Here is a 25,563-nt window from a genome sequence, read left to right on the forward strand (position 1 = left end):
CGATACGTGTGTACAAACATACTAAACATACACTGATAATTTTACGTAATTTGACTTTCTAAAACGATATGTGTAGGGTACTAATAGTTAAACAGTTTAAGCACTAAAAGAATAGATGTCTATAAACTAAAACTCGGATAAAACGGCATAAAAAAGCATAACTGTATTTGTTTGATGTTCACCGCTTCTGTAACTACTACACTGGTGGTAACTGTGGACAGAAATAATAACACGTTTCTGTAACTAGTAGATCAGTGGCAACTGTGGACAGATATCAAAACACGTTTCTGTAACTACTACACCGGTAGAAACTATAGACAGATATCAAAACATGTTTCTGTAACTACTACGTTGGTGGTAACTGTGGACAGATCTCAAAACACGTTTCTGTAACTACTACACTGGTGGTAACAGTGGACAAATGTCAAAACACGTTTTTGTAACTACTACACTGGTGGTAACTGTGGACAGAAACAAAAACTCGTTTTTGTAAATAGTAGATTGGTGATAACTGTGGGCAGAATAAAAACAAGTTTCTCTAACTATGGATAAATATAAAAAAATTTGTGAAACTACTAGATCGGTGGTAACTATGGACTGTTCTCTGAAATAGAAGTCTTTTATTCAATAAATTAAAGCAATTATACAAATTTATATATGGGATTTTTGCTCTGGATTAAAAATACACTGAACGATGATATTATCAACTGATAAAAAGAAATGTTTACTTAACCGCTTAGGCGTCAAATATGTATTGAAATTTAATAATATGTTAAACCATCAAATGTTTTATATTTTTATTTCAAGAAGTTAACGTTTAGAGCTCGTGCTTTTAGTGAGATTGTACAGTTTCTCTACGATATATTTGTTTCATAATATTCACTCTCATTGTTACTGTTCATTAAGATTTAGGCTTAACATTGATTTAAGTTTATGCTTGCTTTGAGAAGTGAATAAAACGTTTCTAAATACACTTAAGTTTTTCAGCAATACGTCATCTTTCATACATACTATTAATTTGTCTTTTCCTAGATGTCGCTGTACAGCCAGCACCTACCTTGACTTACAGGGTCACAGGGGGAATCTTCGATTTTTTCTTCTTTCTGGGACCTACTCCTGATGACGTCATTCAACAATACACTAATGTGATTGGTCGACCTTTCTTACCTCCTTACTGGACATTAGGATTTCATTTGAGTCGATTTGGATACATGACGTCGGAAAAAGTAAGGACAGTATGGAAGCGAACCCGAAAAGCTGGAATTCCTTATGTAAGGGGATCATAATTCTTAGATATAACTGCTTTTCAATCTAGATAGAGAGATATGGATGTAAACCTAAACACCTCAATATTTAATCAGAAATTAAGTCAAAAAAGGAATATTTAGGAATACCTTAATATATTTAGTAGTTTCTAATGAACTAACTAGGTTCTTTTGAAGATTGTTTATTTACGACAAAGTCACATTGAACTATTTGCTGTAAACAGTAAGTCCGTAAACCAGCAACTGTCCCAACATTAAACAGAAAACACCTAATACGTTTATTTATAACGAGGTGCACAACACTACAGTTGGTTTTAATATGAAGTTAATTTGTGACGAGGAACAAAACACCACAGTTAGTTTTAATTTAAGGATTTCAGTTTCTGTTTTTCTAGGATACTCATTGGACCGATATAGACTACATGTTGGATTTTAAAGACTTCACGTATGACAGAGAAAGGTACAAGGGATTGCCAGACCTAGTCAACGATCTTCATGAAGCTGGAATGTATTATGTATTAAATTTTGTAAGTAGCGTGTTTGTGATGTTATAATAATATCATATGTTTTACACCAAGCAACCAAATGTTATATTTGTACCAAGAATTCTTTATTAGTAAACAGTCAGTATTATGCTCACTAGGTGGTGTTCTACAAGTTATCAAAGACAGTCAACATTATTAAACATTGTTTATTAGTAAACAGTCAGAATCATGCTCACTAGGTGGTGTTCTACAAGTTATCAAAAACATTCAACATTATTAAACATTGTTTATTGGTAACAATTAGAATCATGCTCACTAGGTAGTGTTCTGCAGATTATCAAAGACAGTCAACATTATTAAATATTGTTTATTAGTAAACAGTCAGAATCATGCTCACTAGGTAGTGTTCTACAAGTTATCAAAGACAGTCAACATTATTAAGCATTGTTTAATTGTAAACCAAAGACGCATATTTATATAGAATAATTTGGTATGACTATTACACAGTTAAACTCACTACTGTTTACACTACAAAAGTACTCATGTATTTTACACTTTCTACAAACTTGCCAATCATACATTACAGAGTCCTGCACTTCACGTTACTGACTCAACAGGGGAATATCCAGCGTATGACGAAGCTCTTGGAATGGACATTTTCATAAGAGATATAAATAAAAAAAATCTTCTTGGAAAAGTAAGCTTGTCTACCGTGCAGATTAGTAAGGTTTCACTTAGAGAAACCTGACTTTGTAAGCAAGGAAATGTAAAGGTGTCAAAACCTCTTACATATTTATTACAGAATGTAATTTTTTGTTTAATAATATTTAACCACAACAAGTGACCCTCTGTTTTTACCATCATAATTGTCTATTTAATAATATTTAACCACAAGAATTAACCCTCCGTTTTTAATCATCGTATTTTTTAAAATAATATTTAACCACAAGAAGTGATCCTCACTTTTTATCTTCATATTTTCCTGTTTATTAATACTTAACCATAATGAGGGGCCTCTGTTTTTATCATCGTATTTTTCTGTTTATTGATGTTTAACCACAAGAAGTAACCCTCTGTTTCTATCATCGTATTTTTATGTGTATTAATATATAACCACATGAAGTGACCCTCTGTTTTTAACATCATATTTTTCTGTTTATTAATACTTAACTGTAAGAAGGGGCCCCTCTGTTTTTATCATCGTATTTTTCTCTTTATCGTTATTTAACTATAAAAAGTGACCCTGTATTTTCGTGGTTGCGATTTTCTGTTTACTAATTTTTAACCAGTTGAAGTAACCCTGAACCTGAAAAAAGTGTATTGACTGCTACAGCAAAGTGTTTTTAATGTAGTATGTATCCACAGCGTTTTTCCTTTCTTGAACTTGCAGCTTTGGCCCAATGTAACTGCCTACCTGGACTTCTCCAATCCTAAAGCCTCAGAGTTCTGGATTAACAACATGATAACATTTCATGAGAAAGTTCCATACGATGCAGCATGGATTGTAAGTAAAGACAAGAATTAACATGTACCAAAGAAGTGAATATAACTGATTTCACATAATAAATCAAACCCCTCCCCCAAAATAGAACTTATATTCATTAGGATACAATAACTGATCAGTTGGTTAATTTTGATATAAGTATTTCAGTCATATTATCAACAATGTCTTATGAATGTAACCAGCTTTGTAAATATCCAACTAGGTGTATGTATATATATATATTCCTAAGACAACAGCAGGTTCAATCTGTTTTGCAAATATTAGTCCAAATATATATTGTTAATATAATAGTAAGTTTGATTAGGAAGCCTTCTGGTGGATCCATCCTTTGATATATTCTGTAAGCGATCTGGAATAGAAGTTTAGACCATTTACTGGTTAACTTTCTTCTGGTGAAATCTCTTCTGACAATTCTTTTACAGATGTGCTTCCAAAGATGATTACGGTGTTTGTATAGTGTTTAATATTAGTTTAACTTTACAGTCATGATTCCATATGAATTCTGTTTATGATATGCCCTTTGCTTCAATGTTAGTTACACATAGTGATTGGTGAATTTCAACCTTCCTCTTGCAGAAACTTTATGTCGACTTATTTGATTACATTAATCCACCACATAGTCATTTAAAGGCCCTAACTTTTTTTATCAGTACCAGATGTACACTGTTTTGCCAAACGTCAATGGGGAAATAGTCATCTAGAGATTACAGATTCCTGAATTTGGCAGGAATCTGTGAATCTGTAATCTCTACTTTTCACTATATATGAAAGAACAGATACAGATTGGCCATATTTGAAGAGAAGTGCATTTCCATTGTAATGCCCACTATTTGCTTATGCACTTGTTCATTAAAAAATAATAAAAATGTTATTGAGCACAGAAATGGTGTATAATTTTATATTGAATTTTAATAAATTTAAATTTGAGTATAGTTACTTCATTATTTACAAAATTATCAATGAAATTACTGAAAACCCTAATCAGATATTTTTTATCTATTGTAGTATACAATCTAGTAAACTCTCTAGTACAAAGAGAACTGATGGGTTGTGAAGAAGTTAATTTATTTAAACATTTCAAAACTGGAATCTAATTGTTGATAATCCAACAATAATTATTCTGGTTATTTGTAGACTGTTTTTATCTTTTCAAACAAGATATCTAGAACATTATTAAGTACTATGGTGACATATTTAATAACTGTACGTTAAGAATTAGTAATAAATCTGAACTTCATGCGAAATTTAAACAAGTTTAGAATTGTACATAGAAATGGTAAATTCATAGAAGAACAATCTGTGTCGTCATTCAGTTTTTAACTAGGCCTTCTTTATATTAGTAATAACATTACTGTTGTTTAAAGTATGTTTAGTGAAAGTATTTCTACTATTACTATCATTAACTAAAATTAGTGCACATAATTTTTGACACAAAAACATCAAAAGTATAACCAGCAGTATCACATAGGGTAACAATAAATTACAACCAAATGTATCATATAGGGTAACAATAAATTAAAGTACAACTAGCTGTATCACGTACGGTAACAATAAATTAAAGTATAACCAGCAGTACCACATAGTGTAACAATAAATTACAACTACATGTATCATATAGGGTAACAATAAATTAAAGTACAACCAGCTGTATCACATCGGGTTTCAATAAATTAAGATACAACCAGCTGTATCACATAGGGTGATAATAAATTGTTCTTAGATTTATTTTAAAGATAAAAAACCTAATTTATATTGAAATTAATATATGGTTCTTTATCAGTTCTTTGTGGAATTAATAAAATATAATTCCTATTTATAGAAGAAACATGGTGGATAATAGGATTGATTAAATACTTTTTATTACAAGTATCACCAATTAAAAGATAAGTGAAGAGGAGAATCTAAATTTTTACAAAAACTTTCAAAATCAATCCATTTTTTAATGTTTTTACTTTTTTCCCTTATTTTGTTTTGTTTATTGTTACAAATATTTATTTGAAACAAATTTCTAGTACAGGAATCTTTACTTTACAATTATTTATCCTTGAAATAAAACAATCATGAATGAACTGTAGCCTGTCTGCTACAAGAATAATAAAATTATGGTCAAATTACCTGTTTTCCTTCGGTTCACACAGTAGTAGTTAAACTGCCCACTTGTCTAACTTCGGGTTCACACAGTCATGGTCAAACTGCTCACTTGTCTTTCTTTGGATTCACACAGTTGTGATCAAACTGTTCACTTGACTTCCTGCAGGTTCACACAGTCATGATCAAACTGTGCTCTTGACTTCCTTCACTTTCACACAGTCATGGTCAAACTGCTTACTTGTTTTCCTTTGGGTTCACACAATTATGATCAAACTACTCACTTATCTTTCTTTGAGATTGCACGGTCATGATCAAACTGCTCACTTGTCTTCCTTCACGTTATCATCATAGAAGGATGTGTTTCTTATCACCTTCAAGATTGGTCATCAAGGTTCAATGTTTAGTAGCTTCTATAATGAAGACCATTATTTTGGATAAAGTTTCTTGGATTAATGTCAGTATTTCCAAAGTATCAACATTTATTGTGTACAGACTATAAATATGATGTTAGGTAGTGCAAAATGTTCTCAGTTTGTTCCAAACTTACTTCTGACATCTTTTTTACTACTTTAAAAAGTGAAAATTTGTCAGACTCTGGCAATAGTATTGTGACTGTTTAAGGAATCAGTTTACCCAATTTACACCATCTACAATGTACTCCCTCATAATTTATTTACATTGTAACAATATGACACTTTTTGTGACATTAATCTACTTAAATGTCGTTCTGTATATGTTAATTAAATATCCATGTGAAACATTTTGAGTGAATCATATCATATGTTCAAGAAATTTGTTTCGACACGACAATTCCATACATACATATAATAATACCAAAAGTTGCCAATACAAAAATGTAATTATCTTAAATTAACTTGTAAAAATCTGACCTTTGACATCTCTTGATAATTGAAGAAGTAAGGCAATCATTGTTTCAATTTTCAGGATATGAACGAACCATATAACTTCATAAATGGTTCATGGGAAAGCTGTCCTATGGGGCATCCACTAGAAACCCCACCCTACCAGCCTGGGAATGACACCCTTGCGACTCACACTTTATGTATGTCCTCTCATCAGTATCTGTCGTCTCACTACAATCTACACAATATCTACAGTGTAATAGAAGCCAAAACTACATACAAGTGAGTGAAATTAAAAAACAATAATAAAACCTGCATAACAACAGTGTATAGGGTTAAAAACAATGGCTGAACACAAGGTCGTTAGCCACACATCTCAACTGTTACTTCAATAATTAATTAAGTACTGACTGTTGTTGGCTGTACCATCTATAAGATTTTGTAGTTGTGTATTGGTTAGGATCATATGTCATTAATTAAGTACTGACTATTGTTGGCTGTACCATTTATAAGATTTTGTAGTTGAGTATTGGTTAGGATCATGTGTCAGTAATTACGTACTGACTACTATTGGCTGTACCATCTATAAGATTTTGTAGTTATGTATTAGTTGGGATCATATGTTGTTAATTAAGTACTGACTACTGTTGGCTGTACCATCTATAAGATTTGTAGTTATGTATTGGTTGGAATCATATGTCTTTAACTAAGTACTGACTATTGTTGGCTGTACCATCTGTAAGATTTTTGTGGTTATGTATTAGTTGGGATCATATGTCATTAATTAAATACTGACTTCTGGTAGTTGTATTTTATAGTTTTGTTTATAAGTTTAAGATTCAGTGCCAAAAGGTTATTTCCATAGTTATGCCTGACCCACACTAACACAAATATTGTATTCGTTACTTTTTGAGAGCCCTAGAAATCCTCGGCAAAAGACCTTTCATCCTCTCCAGAGCTTCGTTTCCTGGTCTTGGGCGATATAGTGGCCACTGGTCAGGCGACATCTATTCGAGGTGGGACTATCTATCAAGTAGTGTCCCAGGTAACTATCTAGGACAATAAGTAAATTTTATACCATCTCAGAAAGAGATGTGTTTTAGAGGCTATTGTAAAAAAACGTGGGATTTCACCCTTCTATCATCTATTCCACTTTCTATAATCCTCCTCTGTGTATATCACCCCAAGCTACATAGTAGAAACAACGTAAAATAGATGTCTGATGTATATAGAGGTTCAGAAAAGCCACATAAGTACACAAGGTTAAAGTTTGCTGTTACTATTTTGAAAATCACAGATAGTCAGAACCCTCTCGTAAAACAAACTTACTGTTTTATTTAGTAAATATTTCCTCGATGGCTCGGGCTTCGCTACATTCGTTGGACACTGTTTAGGTTTAATAAACGTCATATGATAAACACACATTATATATTCGATTATATTTATCAGAAACACTTATGATAAATATATCAGTCAATAAAATTCAACTTTTCATCATAAATATACAGATATTTTAGCAACATAAACCTTTTAAAGTTTTTTATTATGTTTAACTCTTTTTATATTATTGTTCAGTAAAGTTTAAACGTTTAGAGGTAATTGTTGGATTAATTTTTGAGTATTCAGAGGTAATTGTTGGATTAATTTTAAAGTGTTTAGAGGTAATTGTTGGATCACGTTTATATTAAAGTATGTTATGACGACAAAGTTATTTGTAACACTTTCTTTAAAATACATTGAATACAGTAATTCCTTTTGTTAATTTATAACAAACTATGTGTGGTACTTTACATACCATCAAAAACATAAAATGTTTCAAAGTGTTTAGACGTTTAGGCTTAATCTATTATTTGATTTACTAGACCTGTTAGAACAATGTAGGTTTGCATATTTTCACATCTTATTATTACTGCTTGGAAGAGCAAACAAAATAAAGTAGTCTTCGCATGAACAATTATTATGAGTACAGGACCAAACAAACGGACTACATTCCACCATCATGTAAGGCTTTATTTATTTATTTAATTCGCACTACCAAGCAGCGCTGATGAGCTGAAAATTCGACCAAATTTGTTTGTTGCAGTGTGACAAAAGAACCAAAAAATATATTAGACCTCCAATTCAAATTTTATTCACTAAAATTATAGTTTGGGTAAATAAAGATAATCAACAAATGAACAAACTGTGTCACTGAGTCTTTTACAGAAAGAACATGAACCTGGAATCTACATTGTAGCTCCTTCTTTGATTTCCAGATCTTCTGGCTTTCAATATTTTTGGAGTTCCTTTCATGGGCGCTGATATTTGTGGGTTTTTCGAAAATGTCACAGAAGATTTGTGTATTCGATGGATAGAAGTGGGAGCATTCTACCCTTTTTGTCGAAACCATAATGACGAAGATAGCCAGGTTAGTTCACTAATAAACTTAGTGTTCACTTATAGTGTATATTACCTTACATAATGTATAAATTGTAGTCCAAGGTCGTTTTCGAGGGTATTTTGACAAATGGATCACATATATACTTATTTTGAAAATCAGAACTTGCTGAGAAACTTGTCTGTCCATCTTCCAGGATCAAGACCCGGTAGTTATGGGGGAGAAAGTTATTGAAATCTACAAATCTCTTCTAACTATCCGCTATTTTTTGCTGCCTTATCTATACACGTTGTTCTACAACAGCCACACCAGGGGACAGCCAGTTGTCCGACCCTTGCTTTTCGAGTGAGTATCATCTGTTACTGTCCAGTTTCCGGGTCAGTCAGATAGTGGACATTTCTCTGTGCACTGATTACATACATAAGACATTTCTAAATGACCAAGATCACATTCTGCGAACGATATGCATATTATGACGCACTGATAGTGAAGGTAACTTATTAATAACAATAATGTAGGGGTAACAATGTTATGTCGATGTACTGGTTTAATTTCTAATGTTCTTTAAAATACAGAAGAAATGACATTCATCTTATGTTTTATACCAATATCGGTATGTTATCAAAATAGATAAAAATAGGGCGTGTTTAGAGCATGTAGACATTCACTTGATGTAATGTTTCTTAAAAGATAAATAAGCAACCAAACATCTTGTCTATGATTGGATCTGTAGAAATAAATAAAATAAAAATATTCTTTTTACCAGTCTTAAATCAACTCCAATTAAATCTGTTTAACCTATAATATGGACTTATTACACTTGTAACCTAGTCAGTCTATGCAACTCATTTTAATCTTTTAAATCTAGACAACAACTGATCTCAACAAGCTCGTCTTCCTTTCTTCATTGTTTATCGTCACTACTGTCAATCAAACGGCATTACTTACCAAACAACTGTTTCTGATCGCTAGTGTTCCTTACAGGTCCCTTCGAGACCTGATGTTTAAAACTAAAACACCTGTTCAGTATTTGAATTTTTTTTGCCAAAAGGTAAAGTTCACGTTTCGTCTCACACACCACGTGTTAACTGGATATAATTTATTTGTTGGTACATGTAGAAGTTTTCTTGTCCCACACACCATGTGTTTACTGACGTGTAGTTTATTTGTTGATTGATGTAGAAGTTTCCTTGTCCCACACACCACGTGTTTACTCTCATGAAGTTTATTTGTTGGTAGATAAACTAAACTGGTAGTGAAAGATTTTTACTAAACTAAATCAGAAACTGAAACCCCTCTGTAACCCAGCGATATGTTTGCGAACTTACAATGCTAGAAACCGGGTTTCGATAATCGCAGTGTTTAGAGGTTAGAAAGCTGCCTACGTAATATGATGGTTTACAGCTTGTCTTCCTGTGTTCTGTCTCATATGACTGGACAAATTTCAGTATGCTCATAGAATTCAACTAATCATATGAGACCTCCACTTCTCACCTCATCGTGACATAAGCAAGGCATCAAGTAGTAAATCGGTCATAAGTGACGAGATAATTGTATTGAGTCGCAAGATAACCTGGAGAATGAATGAACACTACTTTTGTTTTCTCAGAAACTGGTAACACATGTTTCTTGTTTGACTGTTAGAGAACACTCCACACCCAAGTAAACAGAAAGCTTAATGCAACAACTCAGGTGTTTTGTTACCCATGCTTTACATAGTACAGATTGTACGTTTTGTTCACATTCAGTTTAACTTGCTATAGACATTTACACAACTTTTTATTTTAACTAATACATACAAGTTTGTAATTTTAATTCTTTAAGTTATAAGATTGTTATTAATTCGCGTTTTTATTTTATTTTATTTTTTATACTCGATATTTTAATAGCTTCCCAACAGATGGAGCAGTTTTACATGAAGACCGACAATTCCTGTGGGGGAAGGCTCTAATGATTATTCCAGTGTTAGAAAAGGTTTGTGTTTAAACATAATACAAGATTTACTCATGGTGATGTTGTAATGAAAACTGTACACTGACTGACCACTTAATTTGTACCTCTCGACACCTTATTAACAGCCTGGACATTAAAACTTGCTCTCAGATACAGGTTTACAGACATTGGTAAACCTTACTTTCTTTGAAAGAATAAACATTGCAGTTGTGTGTGATCAGGAAACAATATCTCCAACCATTACATTTCTATATTGTTGTAAAGAGTCAGACTCCAGGAATGATTTAATCACACATAAATCTTACTTAGTTTGTTCTTTTGAAATCCAGTTTATCTCGTCAGTCTTTGTCATGAAATATTTTACTTCTAAGTAAAATAACAAACTTCAACATTTTTGAACAGGACACAGACGTAGTCGAAGTCTACTTTCCTCGTGCCACGTGGTATGATTATTACACTGGCATGAAAGTCGTTACCACGGGTCGGAAACTTCTCTTAGATGCTCCTCTTGGAAAGATTAATCTCGCTGTCAGAGGTGGAAACATTATTCCAGCTCAAGAAGTTGCACAAACGACAAAACTAAGGTAAACTAAACCAAAACCATTTGGAGTTGTGGAAAACAAATGAAAGTTTAAAATGTAAGATAAGAATTTTCTCATTTTAAGAAACTATTTAAAATAAAATGGTGCTAATTTCACCGTGTAGGGTTCGCTGTGGAAGTTCACAAACATTCTAATAGAACACAAGGCCTTGAGGGTTATTTGAAGAAGTCTACCCTTAAGGTTGTTTTACACTTTCTGTTTCAACAGTTGAAACTTGTAAAATATTGATAACAGCGAAAAAGTTTATTTTCAGGTTGTTAAACAAAATTAATCCATTTTTTCTGCCTTTATTGATATTCGGCCCGGCGTAGACAGGTGGTTAAGGCACTCGACTCGTAATCTGAAGGTCGCGGGTTCAAATCTCCGTCACACCAAACATGTCCGCCCTTTCAGTTGTTGGGGAATTATTATGTAATGGTCAATCCCACTATTCTTTGGTAAAAGAGTAGCTCAAAAGTTGGCGGTGGGTGGTGATCACTAGTTGCCTTCCCTCTAGTCTTACACTGCTAAATTAGGGACGGCTACTGCCGATAGCCCTCGTGTAGCTTTGCGCGAAATTCAAAACAAACAAATGATTAATATTTGCATTACTCTTGTTTCACAAATGTACAGAAAAACAGCTATAAACATTTTATTCAGACCAGGGAAAACCTACTGAAATGACTCATGCGCAGGTCATAGGATTATTGTGAAAAACAAGGAAATATTTTCTAAGTTTTTTTTTTCATTGCTACTTACCAATTTGGCCTGGCATGGCCAGGTGGTTAAGGTACTCGACTCGTAATCCGAGGGTCTCTGGTTCGAATCTCTGTCACACCAAACATGCACGCCCTTTTAGTCATGGGGGCATCATAATATGACAGGCAATCCCACTACTCATTGGTAAAAGAGTAGCTCAAGAGTTGGCGGTGGGTGGTGATGACTAGCTGCCTTCTCTCTGGTCTTACACTGCTAAATTAGGGACGGCTAGCACAGATAGCCGTTGTGAAGCTTTGATTCAAAACAAAACAAACCTACCAATTTGGTCTCCCCAGTGGTACAGCGGACTTACAACTCTAGAAATCAGGTCTCGATACCTGTGGCGGACAGAGCGAAAATATCCCATTTTTTTAGCATTGTGTTTAATTATAAACAACAACTCTTCAAGCACCGAAACTACAGTTAAAAGCGGCTAAGTATACTGCGGCAAAATTTATGCACAGCTACTAAACAAACTCCTGCAAAGGTTGTAGCACTATTTTTAAGTTGATTCTTTAAAATCGAAAATTCCACCCTTTAAATTTTCTAAGTTATTCGCTACCGACATGAGCTCTTTGAATCCATTGAAGCATCGTTAAACTAGTTGGAAGTGCTTCATTTAATACTTGTTAGAAACAGTTCATTGTATTAGAGTAAATAGCAGTCTTTCCAGCCTTATTGTGATAAATTATAGTTTTATAAGCTGCTACAGAAGAAATGGCTATGAATAATTTGCTGAAACCGGGGCAGTGGTAATTAATGTAGTATTGAGTATGTTATAAGATATTTTTAAAATTAATTCAAGCATCTTCATTTTCTTGCCATGAAGAATTTAAGTAATTTACTTTTAAAAAACATCCAGCGTTTTACCAAAGCGCATTAATTGAAGAATAATTTATGGAACTTATAGAACATTAATTGAAAATTGCTAAGTTGAGAAATTGCTCGTTATTTCTCGAGTTCACTGTTACACTTTGTTTCTACCTAGTGTTCTACGACTACGTTAATGAGTTTTATAAAAGTACATGATCAGTATAGTAGATTTTTCTACTCTTGTGAATGGTGATTTTCGTACTTCTGAAACTGTTATTGAATATTTTAATATTTTTATTATTATTATTGATATTTTTGTTTCATAAACCTACATAAAAATTGAATCGATAATTTCCACCTAGAAGATATACTATATTAAATGTTGCGAATGTCCATAACCTATTTAAAAAGTCAATTATTTTTAGTTGAAAGTTGATCTACATACCTATAAATACATAATATATGCGGTGTTGCTGTAAGCTGTTTCCTTTGTACTCGGCGCCTGTTAAACGCGCGTTTACAAGAAACCTCACGCACAAAGCTACGTTACTCAGTACATAATAGTTGGTACATAAAAAACGTCAGTGCAGCAGTAAACTGTTAAAATGTAACATACCACTGAAAGCATATGCACATACATGACTGAAATTGTTTTTCTCAATAAACGGACATAAAAACCAAAAAGAAACAAGATAATTAAAAACTGTTAATTTAACAAGGGGGGATAGGGGTCGTCAAAATATATTAAATAAGCTTAATAAAAATGCAAAGATTACGTATTCAATCATACATCTACGAACACTTAAAAACGTAAACAAACTAGGCTAGAAATAGTGTTTACATTGTTTTTTGAAGCTACAAATCCCTATTTTGTCTCCACGTTTACAGTACTTATCAAAATCTTTGCATTTTTATTTAATTTATTTCTGTATTTTCGACAGTCCTTTTTTCCTTTTGTAAATAAATATTTTAAAATAATTTTCTAATAGTAATTTGCAAATCGTATATGCGAGTGGTATAAGTTGTGTTGGTATGAGAGAAATCACAATTCATTAGTGCTAGAATAAACCATTTGTGTTGTAGATACATAGTCCAGCTCCTGTCAGCTGTGGGCTTAAGCAATTAATATCCGCATAGGGAGATAGATGTCCGTATTACCAGGTGTCACCCTAAGGGGTCATCTTTGGGATCAAACTGAGGCCTTAAAAGGTACAGTACATAACTCTACAACTAGCCCATAATACTCGCTTTTCTGTCTTCCTGTTTGATACAGAATATTGTAATAAATATTTACAAACATATTTTTGCATTTCTTATTTAAAAAATAAAGGCCATAAAAATACAATGCACGAAATGCATGATTGGCCAATATTCCCTCATTGTTATGTGTGTGTGTGTGTGTATGTGTATAATATTAATAGTAAAGTGTCAATTAAAATCAAATCAAAAGGAAGGGCCGTGTTAAAATCAGTAAATCAAAATCTCTGATTACTGTTAGTTTGTTATAAACAAAAACAAACCCATACAAAATATAAAAAAACACTAGTGCACTAATCGAAACTGGAAGGAAAAGAATTTACTCCAAAAACGTAAAAGATATAATAATTTTCTATATTTATAATAATTATACATTTTTAAATAACCAGGTTTTTAAACAAGTAACAGGAGTTCCAATGGAAGCTAACTATTCTACTTGTATAGCAAATTTATATCTTTACTATTATGAAAATAGGTTTTATGAAAATTACATAAATCCGGACATATCTGCTTTAACTTCCAAATACATGGATTACTTAATTAATACAAATAATTCTGATGTAAATAATTTTATTAAAACTATCCGGTAGAATTAGATGCTATAAATATTTCAGTATCCAATGCAGGGACATATTATTTAGATTTATAAATTAAAATAATTGATAATATCAATATAAATATTTTTGATAATGAAAATATTTTGCGTTTTCAATATATGGACTTCCCTCTGTTAATTGTAACGTACCGTATTGTTCTCTTATAGGTATTATTACAATATTTTATTTTTAATGTTGAAATATTCATACAGAAATTAATATTTTATTGATTTAATAAAGAAACTGTAAATAAAATTATCAAAATATTCTGTAATAAATATAAAAATGTATTAAATAAATATCAAGAAATAACAATTAAATTTTACTAAAAGTTTCTAATAATTATTTTTAGTTGTTAATGTGGTCTATTAAACAACTTGGCACTACTTTATGCGGATGACACCTTATCGCCTATAAAGGCTTTTTTAGAATGTGAATCTCGGTAGTTACAGTGGACTTAATGGGTGGTGGTGAGTTATGTAAGTTAGTTGAGATAAATGGTTGGGATCCTTTATACTAGCATAATGTGTCTATTGGACCATTAATTAGTGCCTTTCTACCATAATGGAAACTGTAATGACACTTCAGGATATAAGTTTATTTAACTTCTTCCCCAAGTAGTAGTTCCTAATTATGTTTTCGTTTTGTTTTCTTATTTTTCTTTAATTTGGAGAGCAGTCACCTTCCCACAACTGTGTGTAAGTAGTGAAGAGTTATATAGATGTAGGATGTTGTAGGCTTGAATACCCACATCTCGCTCTCCTAATTTCTATTTGTATTCCTTTGATCACTTTATTATTTGATTATTATTCATGTGAGACTAATAGACGGTGTATCCACACCGCAATGTGGGTCCGACTTCCGTAGTCACCTCCAAAACGTAAAGTATATTTTATATCCCAAATTATAACCTGTACACTATACGAATTACATTAGTTGTAAATAGGCGATTAATATCAGCATTATAAAAACAATAATAAATTTAATATAAATTAAGCATTAAAATTATTTCAGTTTGAAATTCCTTTGCCATTTTTTTCAGTTGTAATCTTAAAGTCATAACGGAAGTTGTTTGTGGTGATAGCACTAAAAAAAAGTTTGGGATATCCCATCTATCAGACAAAATCCAAACGCACATGAAAAAAGTAGATAAGTCTAGCGGAAAATCAAATAAGGATGTGGAGCTGAGTGTTTACACCAAGAACGTCAACTCCTTCTGCCTTTCATTGTATGCAGCTAGTTCTGGGAAGACAGTTACTTTTGAAAGTTCTTCTAATAGTAGACAAATAATAACAAAAACACCCTAAGAAACTGTCTTCTCACAGCTCCTTCCTCCCAACATTCACCCTTAAAATTCTAAAATAGATTACTTTCTAAAAAGATGACAAAGGTATTTAATAAAGTTTTTAAAAGATCTCAGTATGAACTACAATGTTCTCTCTTGTACCAGATTAATGGGCCAATGTTCCCTCCTGTTTTCAGTTCCAGTATATACATAAATATTACAACTAAGACTACTGCCACCCTATTACCTATAGCTGTTCCTTGATAAGTGAGGATGTCATGGCGAATGGAGCTCCTAGGCACTAACCCAAGGTTTCACATTTCAAACAAAAGAGACTCGAACCCGTTAAGGAATAATAGCATTAATAATACTTACAAAGAACTTTGGTATAAAGACATCTTTCTGTTCTTCCGTTGAGATTCTGACCGAGATACTGAGCTGTCTGAATTACTTAGCTGACTAACTAACTAGCTCGCTGGGCTTATTTTCCAAGCCCTTTTGTATTAGAAGAAGAGTGATCGTCGGCCTACTGAAAGAAACCGCTGGTTTCCTGTTTACTACTGCTCTGAGTTTGTTTCGTGACAAAACTCTTACCGATACAACATTAAACTATCAAACTTTATTTACGAACTCCTACGTTCTACGGTTAATTACTAATCCTGTTTTTAACATGAGCTTTGTTGATTTAACTGACCACATGACCTCTTCTCTATACATGTAAAGTATTTCCTTCACTATCCGAGAACAATGGTCCGATTATAACGTCGTCTCATTGATCGTGGTCTTGATTCAACATCTAAGTTTGTATATCTCCCAAGCTCACTGATGTCTGCTTATTTAGTTCAATATTCATGAGACATTTTCTCGATTTTAGTTTATAACTTCGGTAACCTCCTATTTGTTCAGTCTAAACACATAACTGATGTCCCTTGGTGTGTGTCTCTGAAGTAATGTCCCAAGTGGTGCCTCTGTATTTATTTGATCTTTGGTAGCGTCAGTTATTCATTAACAGGTTACAGTAAACTCTCGTTGTAACGAAGTCGTAGGGACCAAAGAGAATTGTTCGTTACAAAAGAAGTTCGTTAAAATTTTTTTTTTTTTCATTCACTAGCCAAGTCTGGTAATGGTAGGCCCTATAACTGACGGCTGTTGCAGTACCGGTAATTGGATTAAAGACTCAGAAGTCACACGTGTGTAAACACTTAAAACACATTTAATGAAATTCAAAAGGACAATTAACAGCACTTGTAAAAAAAAAAAAAAAAAAAAAAACTTAAAAAATAACATTCATAGTATAGACATATGTAATTATAATGTACAGGATACAAACACCAGCAAGAACGTCTAACTGGAGTCACTTGAAATATTGCACAATGCTTTTTTGGCACTTGGTCACAAAACGCTCCATCATGTTTAATTGAGAGATAAACTGTCCTGCGTTCGCCTGGTGTTCAAGATATCTCTGAAGTTGCAGGCACATCTCACGAGCTGCAGAATGTGTTGGGATGGGGGGTTCCCTCATTGTCGTCATCTTCACTTTCACTGTCATTTTCTGGTGTCTGTTTATTTTGCACCATGGCCACAATATCACTGTCTGTCAGGGGCGCGCTAGTGATCAGATCATTATCAGCAGTCTCGTAGTCCTCTGCTGTGCCATCCACCGTAAACGCAGCGTCATTCAGCCGTGTCAAGAGCTGGGCCATTGGTATGTCATCCTCGGGGTCCTCACTGTTTTCTGCTGGCTCTGGAGAGGAGAAGCCACAAGTTCTGAAACAATTGGCTATGGTTGATTGCTTTACCAATGACCAGGCAGAGCGTAGCAGTCGCATGGCTTCAAGCACAGTCACAGTGAAAACACTTTTATTGTCTATTGAATCAATAAAACGCTGTAGCAGTATGGTGCAGTAATGATGTTTTAGATTGGCGATGATGCCTTGGTCCATGGGCTGTGTCTTGCTTGTGGTATTGGGAGGCAGGAACACCAGCTTGATGGTCTTAAGTCCAGTGGGGTTGGAGTGGGCGGGGCAGTTGTCAATTATCATAAGGACCTTTCTTTTCTGCAGCACAAACTTTCGGTCAAGTTCTCTCAGCCACTCGGTGAATAGATCTGATGTCATCCAAGCTCGCTTGTTGGCTTTGTATGGTGTTGGCAGGGTTTTGACGTCTTTGAAGCAACGCGGTTTTGCTGCCTTTCTAAAAAAAAAAAAAAAAGAAAATGTACATGGTTAATGTCTTGAAATTAAAAATGAAACATTTACATGTCAATAATCTGAAGAAAATCATAAAATAACAACTTCTATAGAAAACACAGGAAAATATTTTTACCCGCTTTTGACACTCACCTATGACAAGTAAAGGAAGCTTCTCGGTGCCGTCCATATTGGCGCATACCAAAACAGACAGCCGCTCCTTCGCTCGCTTTCCGCCGTGACAGGAGTCTCCCTTGATAACAAGAGACTTGTCTGGCAGAAGTTTAAAGAATAAGCCAGACTCATCTGCGTTGAAGACATCCCGTGGGCTGTAGTTTTCTAGCAGGCGTGGCAGTGTTGTTGATGTCCACTGGTTTGTTTGCTCTGGTTCTACACTTCCAGACTCACCAAAGATCGTACGAAATTGAATGTCGTGTTTTTTTTTTAATCGGGTTAACCACCCATCACTCGTGCAAAAGTCAGTGATTCCCATTTTATCAGCAAGTTTTTTTGCCTTTGCTTGCATAACAGGCCCAGAGATAGGAACATTCTCTGATCTAGCATTTTTGAACCACAGAAGCAATGCCACTTCTAGGTCAGAATGTTTTGCAGTTCGCATGCGTTTTCTATTGGGACAAAAGTTGTCTCGATAAGACAATATGGCCTCTTTATTTTTCAACCATGTTGACAAAGTGTTCAGAGGCACATCAAATGCTTTTGCTATTTCTGTTTTTGTTTTAACTTTTTTTTCAACTTCTTTTATTGCTGCAATTTTAGTTTCTATCGATACAAACTTGCGCTTCGCCATGATCAATGATTAATGATCTGTTTAATTTGACTGTGATTAGTCTTTTATAGGCCACAGCATGCAGGCTGCCCAGGCATAATCTACTCAAGCCATAATCTGAAAATTTTATATCCAAGCTAACTTTTGCTGGGAGGGCGGGTGAGTTGGGGCGGGCAGGGGTTTAAAGTGTTATTGACCATAATTGTTGTAAAAACATTGCTAGGCTAATCTACTACCCCATCTGCAGTCCGCTATTTCTCAAGTGTAAGATTTTGATGGTGGCACCACACAATGTTGCGCGGAGACTGACTAATTGCACTTCCTAGCGGCGTAGCGGGTGGTCGGCAGCCAGCAGCGGTGACAATTAATTTAGGGAAGAAGAGAAAAATAAATATCTTCGTACCTGGTTCGATACAAAGGATGTAATATTGATGCTTTTCACACCCTAGGGACTATAATTATACATCGTTACAAGCCGACACTTCGATACATGCAGTTCGGTTCAAGGGGCTTTTGTTACTATGTATTTATATGGACAGTTGGCTGGACCAGTCAACAATTTCGATACAAGTGATATATTCGGTTCTAGCGACTTCGAAACAATGAGAGTTTACTATAATTGTACTGTGACGCATATCTCACTGTTTGCTTAAGATATCGTTGATATGTCTATAAATAGTATTGCATTAAAAAAGATCTGTTCCCTTATACTACACTTTCAGATTACTCGCAGTGCAGTACGTTTCTAGACGTGTTTCCTTCAAATGTTATTTTCTAAACATCATTACTTTGAAAAACATGTTTACCTGTACAGTATCTTTTCCTGTTTGTTGCTACAATTAATCAAGCAGGGCCTCCACTTAGCGATGCCTCAGAGGCTACATGAGTACTTTAAGTTTTATTTTCACATATTTCAGTAAGATCTTTGTTTAATTTTTTAAAAAGTTATCTTCATTTGATAAATAAGTATAAATTATTTTCTAAAACCAAAAATCATTTACTTTGATCGGATTAGTTAACGGTAATATTGGTGTTTGACTTTAGATTCAACTTGATAAGAGAACTTTTAGGATATCAATAGTTCCTGACGAAGTTGTGATAGGGAAATATTGAGCGATTAAAGTTGCATTCTGTAGACATATGTTGTGGTTTTATTTACCTTTATAACAGTGTTTAACTTGCCCCATCGTTAGATCTAGTTGTCTGAAACGTCACTTATAACCCCTAACTTTATCATCAAAAGTTCTTGATTCTTTTTACCGGGTAAACCGTACACAAGTTACTTTTAGAATAGATTTCAAATAATCGAACTTCTTAGTTCATAAAATAAAATAATTACAGAAAAATATTTAGTTATTAACCAAAACATATTTGTTGTTTAGCCGAAATAATCCATTTCATCTTCTTGTGGCCTTGAGTGAAGATGGTGAAGCAGATGGAGACCTGTACTGGGACGACGGGGAATGTCAGGGTAAGTATGTCTACAGGGACCTATACTGGGCGACAAGGAATGTCAGGGTAAGTATGTCTACATGGACCTATACTGGGCGACAGGGAATGTCAGGGTAAGTATGTCTACAGAGACCTATACTAGGCGACGGAGAATGTTGGGGTAAATAAATATGTCTACAGAGACCCATACCGGGACGACGGGAAACGTCGGGGTAAGTAAATATGTCTACAGGGACCCATACCGGGACGACGGGAAACGTCGGGGTAAGTAAATATGTCTACAGGGACCCATACCGGGACGACGGGAAACGTCGGGGTAAGTAAATATGTCTACAGGGACCCATACCGGGACGACGGGAAACGTCGGGGTAAGTAAATATGTCTACAGGGACCCATACCGGGACGACGGGAAACGTCGGGGTAAGTAAATATGTCTACAGAGACCCATACCGGGACGACGGGGAACGTCGGGGTAAGTAAATATGTCTACAGAGACCCATACCGGGACGACGGGGAACGTCGGGGTAAGTAAATATGTCTACAGAGACCTATACCGGGACGACGGGGTAAGTAAATATGTTTACAGGGGCCGGGACGACGGTAAACGTCGGGGTAGGTAAGTATGTCTACATGGACCCACTATATCAGATCAACGTTCCACTTTTCGGCGTAATCACTATATCCAAATGTACATACAAATTGTCCGTGGCGCTAAGTTTGAAATCTACAGTGAGAAACACTTGTGTAAGAAATAGGCATTGTATAATTATATGCATCTGGGTACGCATATTTGTATTACACTTACTTATCTACTAGAATAGATTTAACACGCGGGAAAGACATAGTAACCCCAGAGGAGTAAGTTTGTGTGTGTGTGTGAGGGGGGATCAGCCACCATGACACCGCCCTAACGGATTTGTCGAGATATAAATTGTAGGTATGAAAAGTGGACGCATTATACAACGTCACGCATCAAGCACAGAAACTATACGAATAAGCACAGGGTGGTTTATAAACAATAGATAGTAGTTGGTTTCAGTGAGTTAACAAATTTAACACTTTAAATTCATATCACGTTAAGTGGAGTGAAACTTAGATTCTGCATGAAATGGTTTAGTGCCGAGCTGTGTAATGTGGTGGTTCTGTATGTTGTGTGGCGCTGAGCTGTGTAATGGAGTGGCTCTGCTATGCTAACCACGGGTATATAAACCCCAGGTTACAGTATATAAATACTTACACATAGTATTGAGCCAAAGATATTTGTCACTACGTCCACACCAGGGTCTGTCTATTTTCCTGTCGTTTTTGTTGTAGATTTTATGGAAGGTTTCTAGTGCATAGTTACAGAGTGAGTTATTTTATTTAATATTTCAAATCGTGGAAATTAATTAGTAATGTCAGATTCTGAGGACACAGTTGTACGTCTTAACATATCATAAACGGTTTAGTGCATGCTGTTGAAGGATAAATTAAATACTTCTGTTTTAACAAAAGATGACCAAAATTCACTTCTTAATATCTTCATTTCCTTTTACAGATCCTATTGAGAAAGAAACTTACAATTTAATTAGGTTTACAGCCAAGAGAGTAAGTATTTATTACAGTTCTATGATATACTAGAATACATTATTGTTGTTTTAAAGGCAAACTCCCATACCAGCCTTGCTAACAAAAGTCTCCAAGAATACATTTAATGATATTTTTGTGATTAAAGTGAAAGGACTTCTGCTCAGGACTTTTGTTACTGAAGTATCTTCGCGTCATCTGGAATTGTTTTGTGTACTTTTCAAGGTCACACCAATTTTAGTATTTCTAGAGGTCTGCATAAAACTGCTTCATAATAGTAAAAAATTATAACAACGAAATAAACCACTTGAAATAAAAAATTCATTCTAAAAACGGCTGGTATGGGTATTAAAACTTTAAAATGTTCTGTACTTTATTTTCATTAAAGTAAAAATAAATTATATAATTACTTAATTTAGTTTGTTTAGTTGATATCAACGCACTGTTTTTCCAGCCATTACTAGATTCACACTAATACATAATATTTTTTATGTCAAGCAATCGATCATGACGTCAGTAATTATGAAAGGTTATATGACAACAATGGACATAAGCACAGTCTGGATATATGGGGTGATGGAAGCGCCCTCTAGAGTTATGATAAATAGCTTTCCGGCAATATATCAATACGATACTGAAACAAAGGTAAGGTTATTATATTGCGTCATGTTTAAATCTTCTATGGACCAGTTTTTGTTCCTTGTTTTGACAAGAGTTTTTTTTAACTATCCAACCCTAATTTCGAGCTTAAACCTTATTTATATAAACCGATAAATTGTTCTATACCTTCGTTTTCCTAACATAACATGAGTTAATTAAACGAAATTACAGTTCTGAATAAAATGTTTTTTTTTTTTTTACATCTTAGTAACTCAGGTTTAATTAATCAAAGAAATTTATAAATAGTTGGTTTCTCAAAATGACAATCAACAAGTAAAAATAAAACTTGATTTACTGTTTCACTCAACCTGTTAGAAATATCACATTTACCGAGTAACATCACTAACAGAAAATATTATATTTACCAAGTAACATCATTTTGTGGATAACATCGCATTTACTGTGTCACTCCACACACATTTACTGATTAGTAGGTTTTACTTTTATAAAAACATTCTTTTCGTCACTATGAGCAACATGTGCTGTACAAAATTAATATAATAATTTTATCTCCAGTTGTATTTATTTATTTGAGAATTTTTACATACTGTATAGTAATAAACAATTGTGTTTTCAGCTATTGAAAATCGTATTGAAAGATGTCAGTCTTCTACACGATAACCTACTAGAGTGGATGTAGTAATGGTCGGGAAGTTTGGATACTGAATCGATGAAGTACTTCCCAAATCTTACTTCTAACCATTAACTGATAGTTACATGTTGTATTTCCAGTGAATATCTTTAATATGCAAACTTTATGAATAGATAAAGACAAGACTTATTTGTAAGGCTTACTACAAAGTTCTATTCTCTAGTTGCAATGTCATGCACATTTCTAAAAAATACTCACCATGTAATACTATAATTTGTGTAATAAACCAGAAAATTCATCGCATATTGTAAAATAAGGTAATGGTAAGATATACAAAGTGTTTTTATTATCAAAATTCAATATTTATTTCAAGAAATGTCCATTTTCACAGTAAAGATGTCCTCATTAGCTTGACTTTTCTAAACAATATAACAGTTTATCGGGTGTCAAACAAGTAGTTCCTCAAAGTATTTAACATAAAACTATCAACAAAAAGACTGGTATTGATCAATCAATATTACTTTCAGCCACCTTTCATTGCATATCATCCAGTTGGTAATAAAGTTGTTTAAATCCGTAAGAAAATCACGCAGTTCTTGGGCATATACCTTTTTAAATAGCAACATACTTTATTCTGAATATCATTCAGTGATCCATCCTCTCCTCTATGATATACGATGTGACCACCACCTTTGACCTTTCTTACATCTGTTCTATATCTTTATCCACAACATCATTCAAATTCACTTTGAACTCCCCTCTGCTGGAAAAATGCGTGGACTATATGAACAGTATTCTCGTATATAGGTATTGACAATCCATTTATACTTTTCAACGTGGCCACCATCGTTCTGGCTGCTATGGTCCATTTTCAGGGAACTGGTGAAAGTAGAGAATTGAGCAGGATGGTGATGTTAGTAAATGGAAGCAGGAGGGGAAGGGGGTATTTTGGCAGTACCCGACTCTGGTGTTGGGGAAGAATCCCTCGAGCGTTAAACACCATCCAATGTCTTCATATCATCCATTCTTCAAAGTGACGTCTACGATAATAATTTGTCAATCTTAATGTCGCTGTTGGGCCCACCATGGCCAGGTGGTTAAGACGTTCAACTCGTAATCTCAAGGTCCCGGGTTCGAAACCCGGTCACACCAAACATGCTCGCCCTTTCAGCCATGGGAGCGTTAATATGACGGTCAATCCCACTATTCGTTGGTAAAAGAGTAGCCCAAGAGTTGGAGGTGGGTGGTGATGACTAGCTACTTTCTCTCTAGTCTTATACTGCAAAAGTATGGACGGCCAGTTCAGATAGCCCTCGTGTAGCTTTGCGCGAAATTAAAAAACAAAGTTGTTTGTGGTCGTCTTTTTAAATTTTATCTTTGAAATAAAACGACTGTGTCGTTAGTTCGTATTTTTTCTTCTTTACAAGTGTTCCTGAGCCTCGTTAGTAACTCACTGACATCCATGTTCACCGCTAGTCATCTTTTAATATCCTTCATCATCAATTAGACTCGAGAACAGCTTCTTCTTTCACCAATAGATTAGAGAAGTAGCGTACAAAATACACATCAATATCTTCCTGCTTGAACTTATCAAAAGGAATGAAGATAGTATTTTGTTGAAGATTATTTTTGTAGTAACCACTTCCACAAAAGCAGCGAACTTTGTTTGTGGAACCGATTAAAACTTGATTCAAATCAAGCCCATTAAATGGTACCATGGTACATCTAGATGTATACTGATGCATAGAAATTAACTTCTAGAACCTACAAGTAGTAAACTTGTATTTCAAAACAACGACTGAAAATGTTGAATAACAGTAACAAGGAACATTTGAAAAGTGTATGTTGAATAACAAACATTGAATTTTTGGACATTTAGGAATATATATATATTCCATCTTCAACAGGCCTGGCATGGCCAAGCGTGTTAAGACATGCGACTCGTAATTTGAGGGTCGCGGGTTCGCATCCCGGTCGCGCCAAACATGCTCGCACTTTTATATGCAAAAACGGCTCGTTTGGGTTGAGAAAATATATAAATTTCTCAACAAGTGGGTTTCTCGACATCACTGATGCTCGCACTTTCAGCCGTGGGGGCGTTATAATGTGACGGTCAATCCCACTATTCGTTGGTAAAAGAGTAGCTTAAGAGTTGGCGGTGGGTGGTGATGACTAACTGACCTCCCTCTAGTCTTTATAGAGTGTAAACACTCTATAAATGTAATTAAAATACGGCATAAAAAGAATGAAATAAAAAAACAACAATAAAATAAACAGAGAATAGATTAATGCAACGATATTCTTAGTTATTTTAGAACAAACTAAATTGTAATGAAGTAAGTTTATTAATCAAAACACACATGTCAAATGTTCCTTGTTGCGGTTATTAATCATTACACTTTGATTCCCTTCCAATGAATCTATTGCTAACGAATGAAAATGTGAAACAATACATTGTATTTATTTCACAGAACTTTCATGGAAACAA

The 25,563-nt window shown here is 34.2% G+C and overlaps 1 protein-coding gene and 1 long non-coding RNA gene across 5 annotated transcripts in view; one reads left to right on the top strand and one right to left on the bottom strand.

Annotated features, from left to right (window-relative positions):
* Positions 1 to 23,378, top strand: part of LOC143239749 (lysosomal alpha-glucosidase-like) — a 36,842-nt gene extending 13,464 nt beyond the window's left edge. The window contains exons 5-18 of one of the 4 annotated variants that reach the window (XM_076481203.1): positions 1,033 to 1,226; positions 1,661 to 1,792; positions 2,337 to 2,463; positions 3,136 to 3,254; positions 6,291 to 6,490; positions 7,123 to 7,253; positions 8,464 to 8,615; positions 8,782 to 8,930; positions 10,475 to 10,559; positions 10,941 to 11,122; positions 20,188 to 20,276; positions 21,795 to 21,844; positions 22,322 to 22,468; positions 23,061 to 23,378. In XM_076481203.1, coding sequence (XP_076337318.1) covers positions 1,033 to 1,226; positions 1,661 to 1,792; positions 2,337 to 2,463; positions 3,136 to 3,254; positions 6,291 to 6,490; positions 7,123 to 7,253; positions 8,464 to 8,615; positions 8,782 to 8,930; positions 10,475 to 10,559; positions 10,941 to 11,122; positions 20,188 to 20,276; positions 21,795 to 21,844; positions 22,322 to 22,468; positions 23,061 to 23,123 — 1,820 coding nt within the window. In that variant the 3' untranslated portion in view covers positions 23,124 to 23,378. Of the gene's footprint in view, positions 1 to 1,032; positions 1,272 to 1,660; positions 1,793 to 2,336; positions 2,464 to 3,135; positions 3,255 to 6,290; positions 6,491 to 7,122; positions 7,254 to 8,463; positions 8,616 to 8,781; positions 8,931 to 10,474; positions 10,560 to 10,940; positions 11,123 to 13,774; positions 13,901 to 20,187; positions 20,277 to 21,794; positions 21,845 to 22,321; positions 22,469 to 23,060 lie in introns of those variants that run through there. The other 3 variants (XM_076481201.1, XM_076481202.1, XR_013021349.1) reach the window with 3 other exon arrangements.
* LOC143239750 (uncharacterized) lies at positions 1,196 to 6,368 on the bottom strand. The gene is made up of 3 exons (XR_013021350.1): positions 6,236 to 6,368; positions 5,370 to 5,755; positions 1,196 to 1,311 (listed from the first exon to the last, which is right to left on the bottom strand). It is a non-coding gene; the product is annotated as an uncharacterized LOC143239750 (long non-coding RNA).
* Positions 23,379 to 25,563: the final 2,185 nt, after the last annotated feature.

Source organism: Tachypleus tridentatus, chromosome 13 (assembly GCF_004210375.1).
Source record: "Tachypleus tridentatus isolate NWPU-2018 chromosome 13, ASM421037v1, whole genome shotgun sequence".
In the NCBI taxonomy this organism is placed as follows: Eukaryota; Metazoa; Arthropoda; class Merostomata; order Xiphosura; family Limulidae; genus Tachypleus; species Tachypleus tridentatus.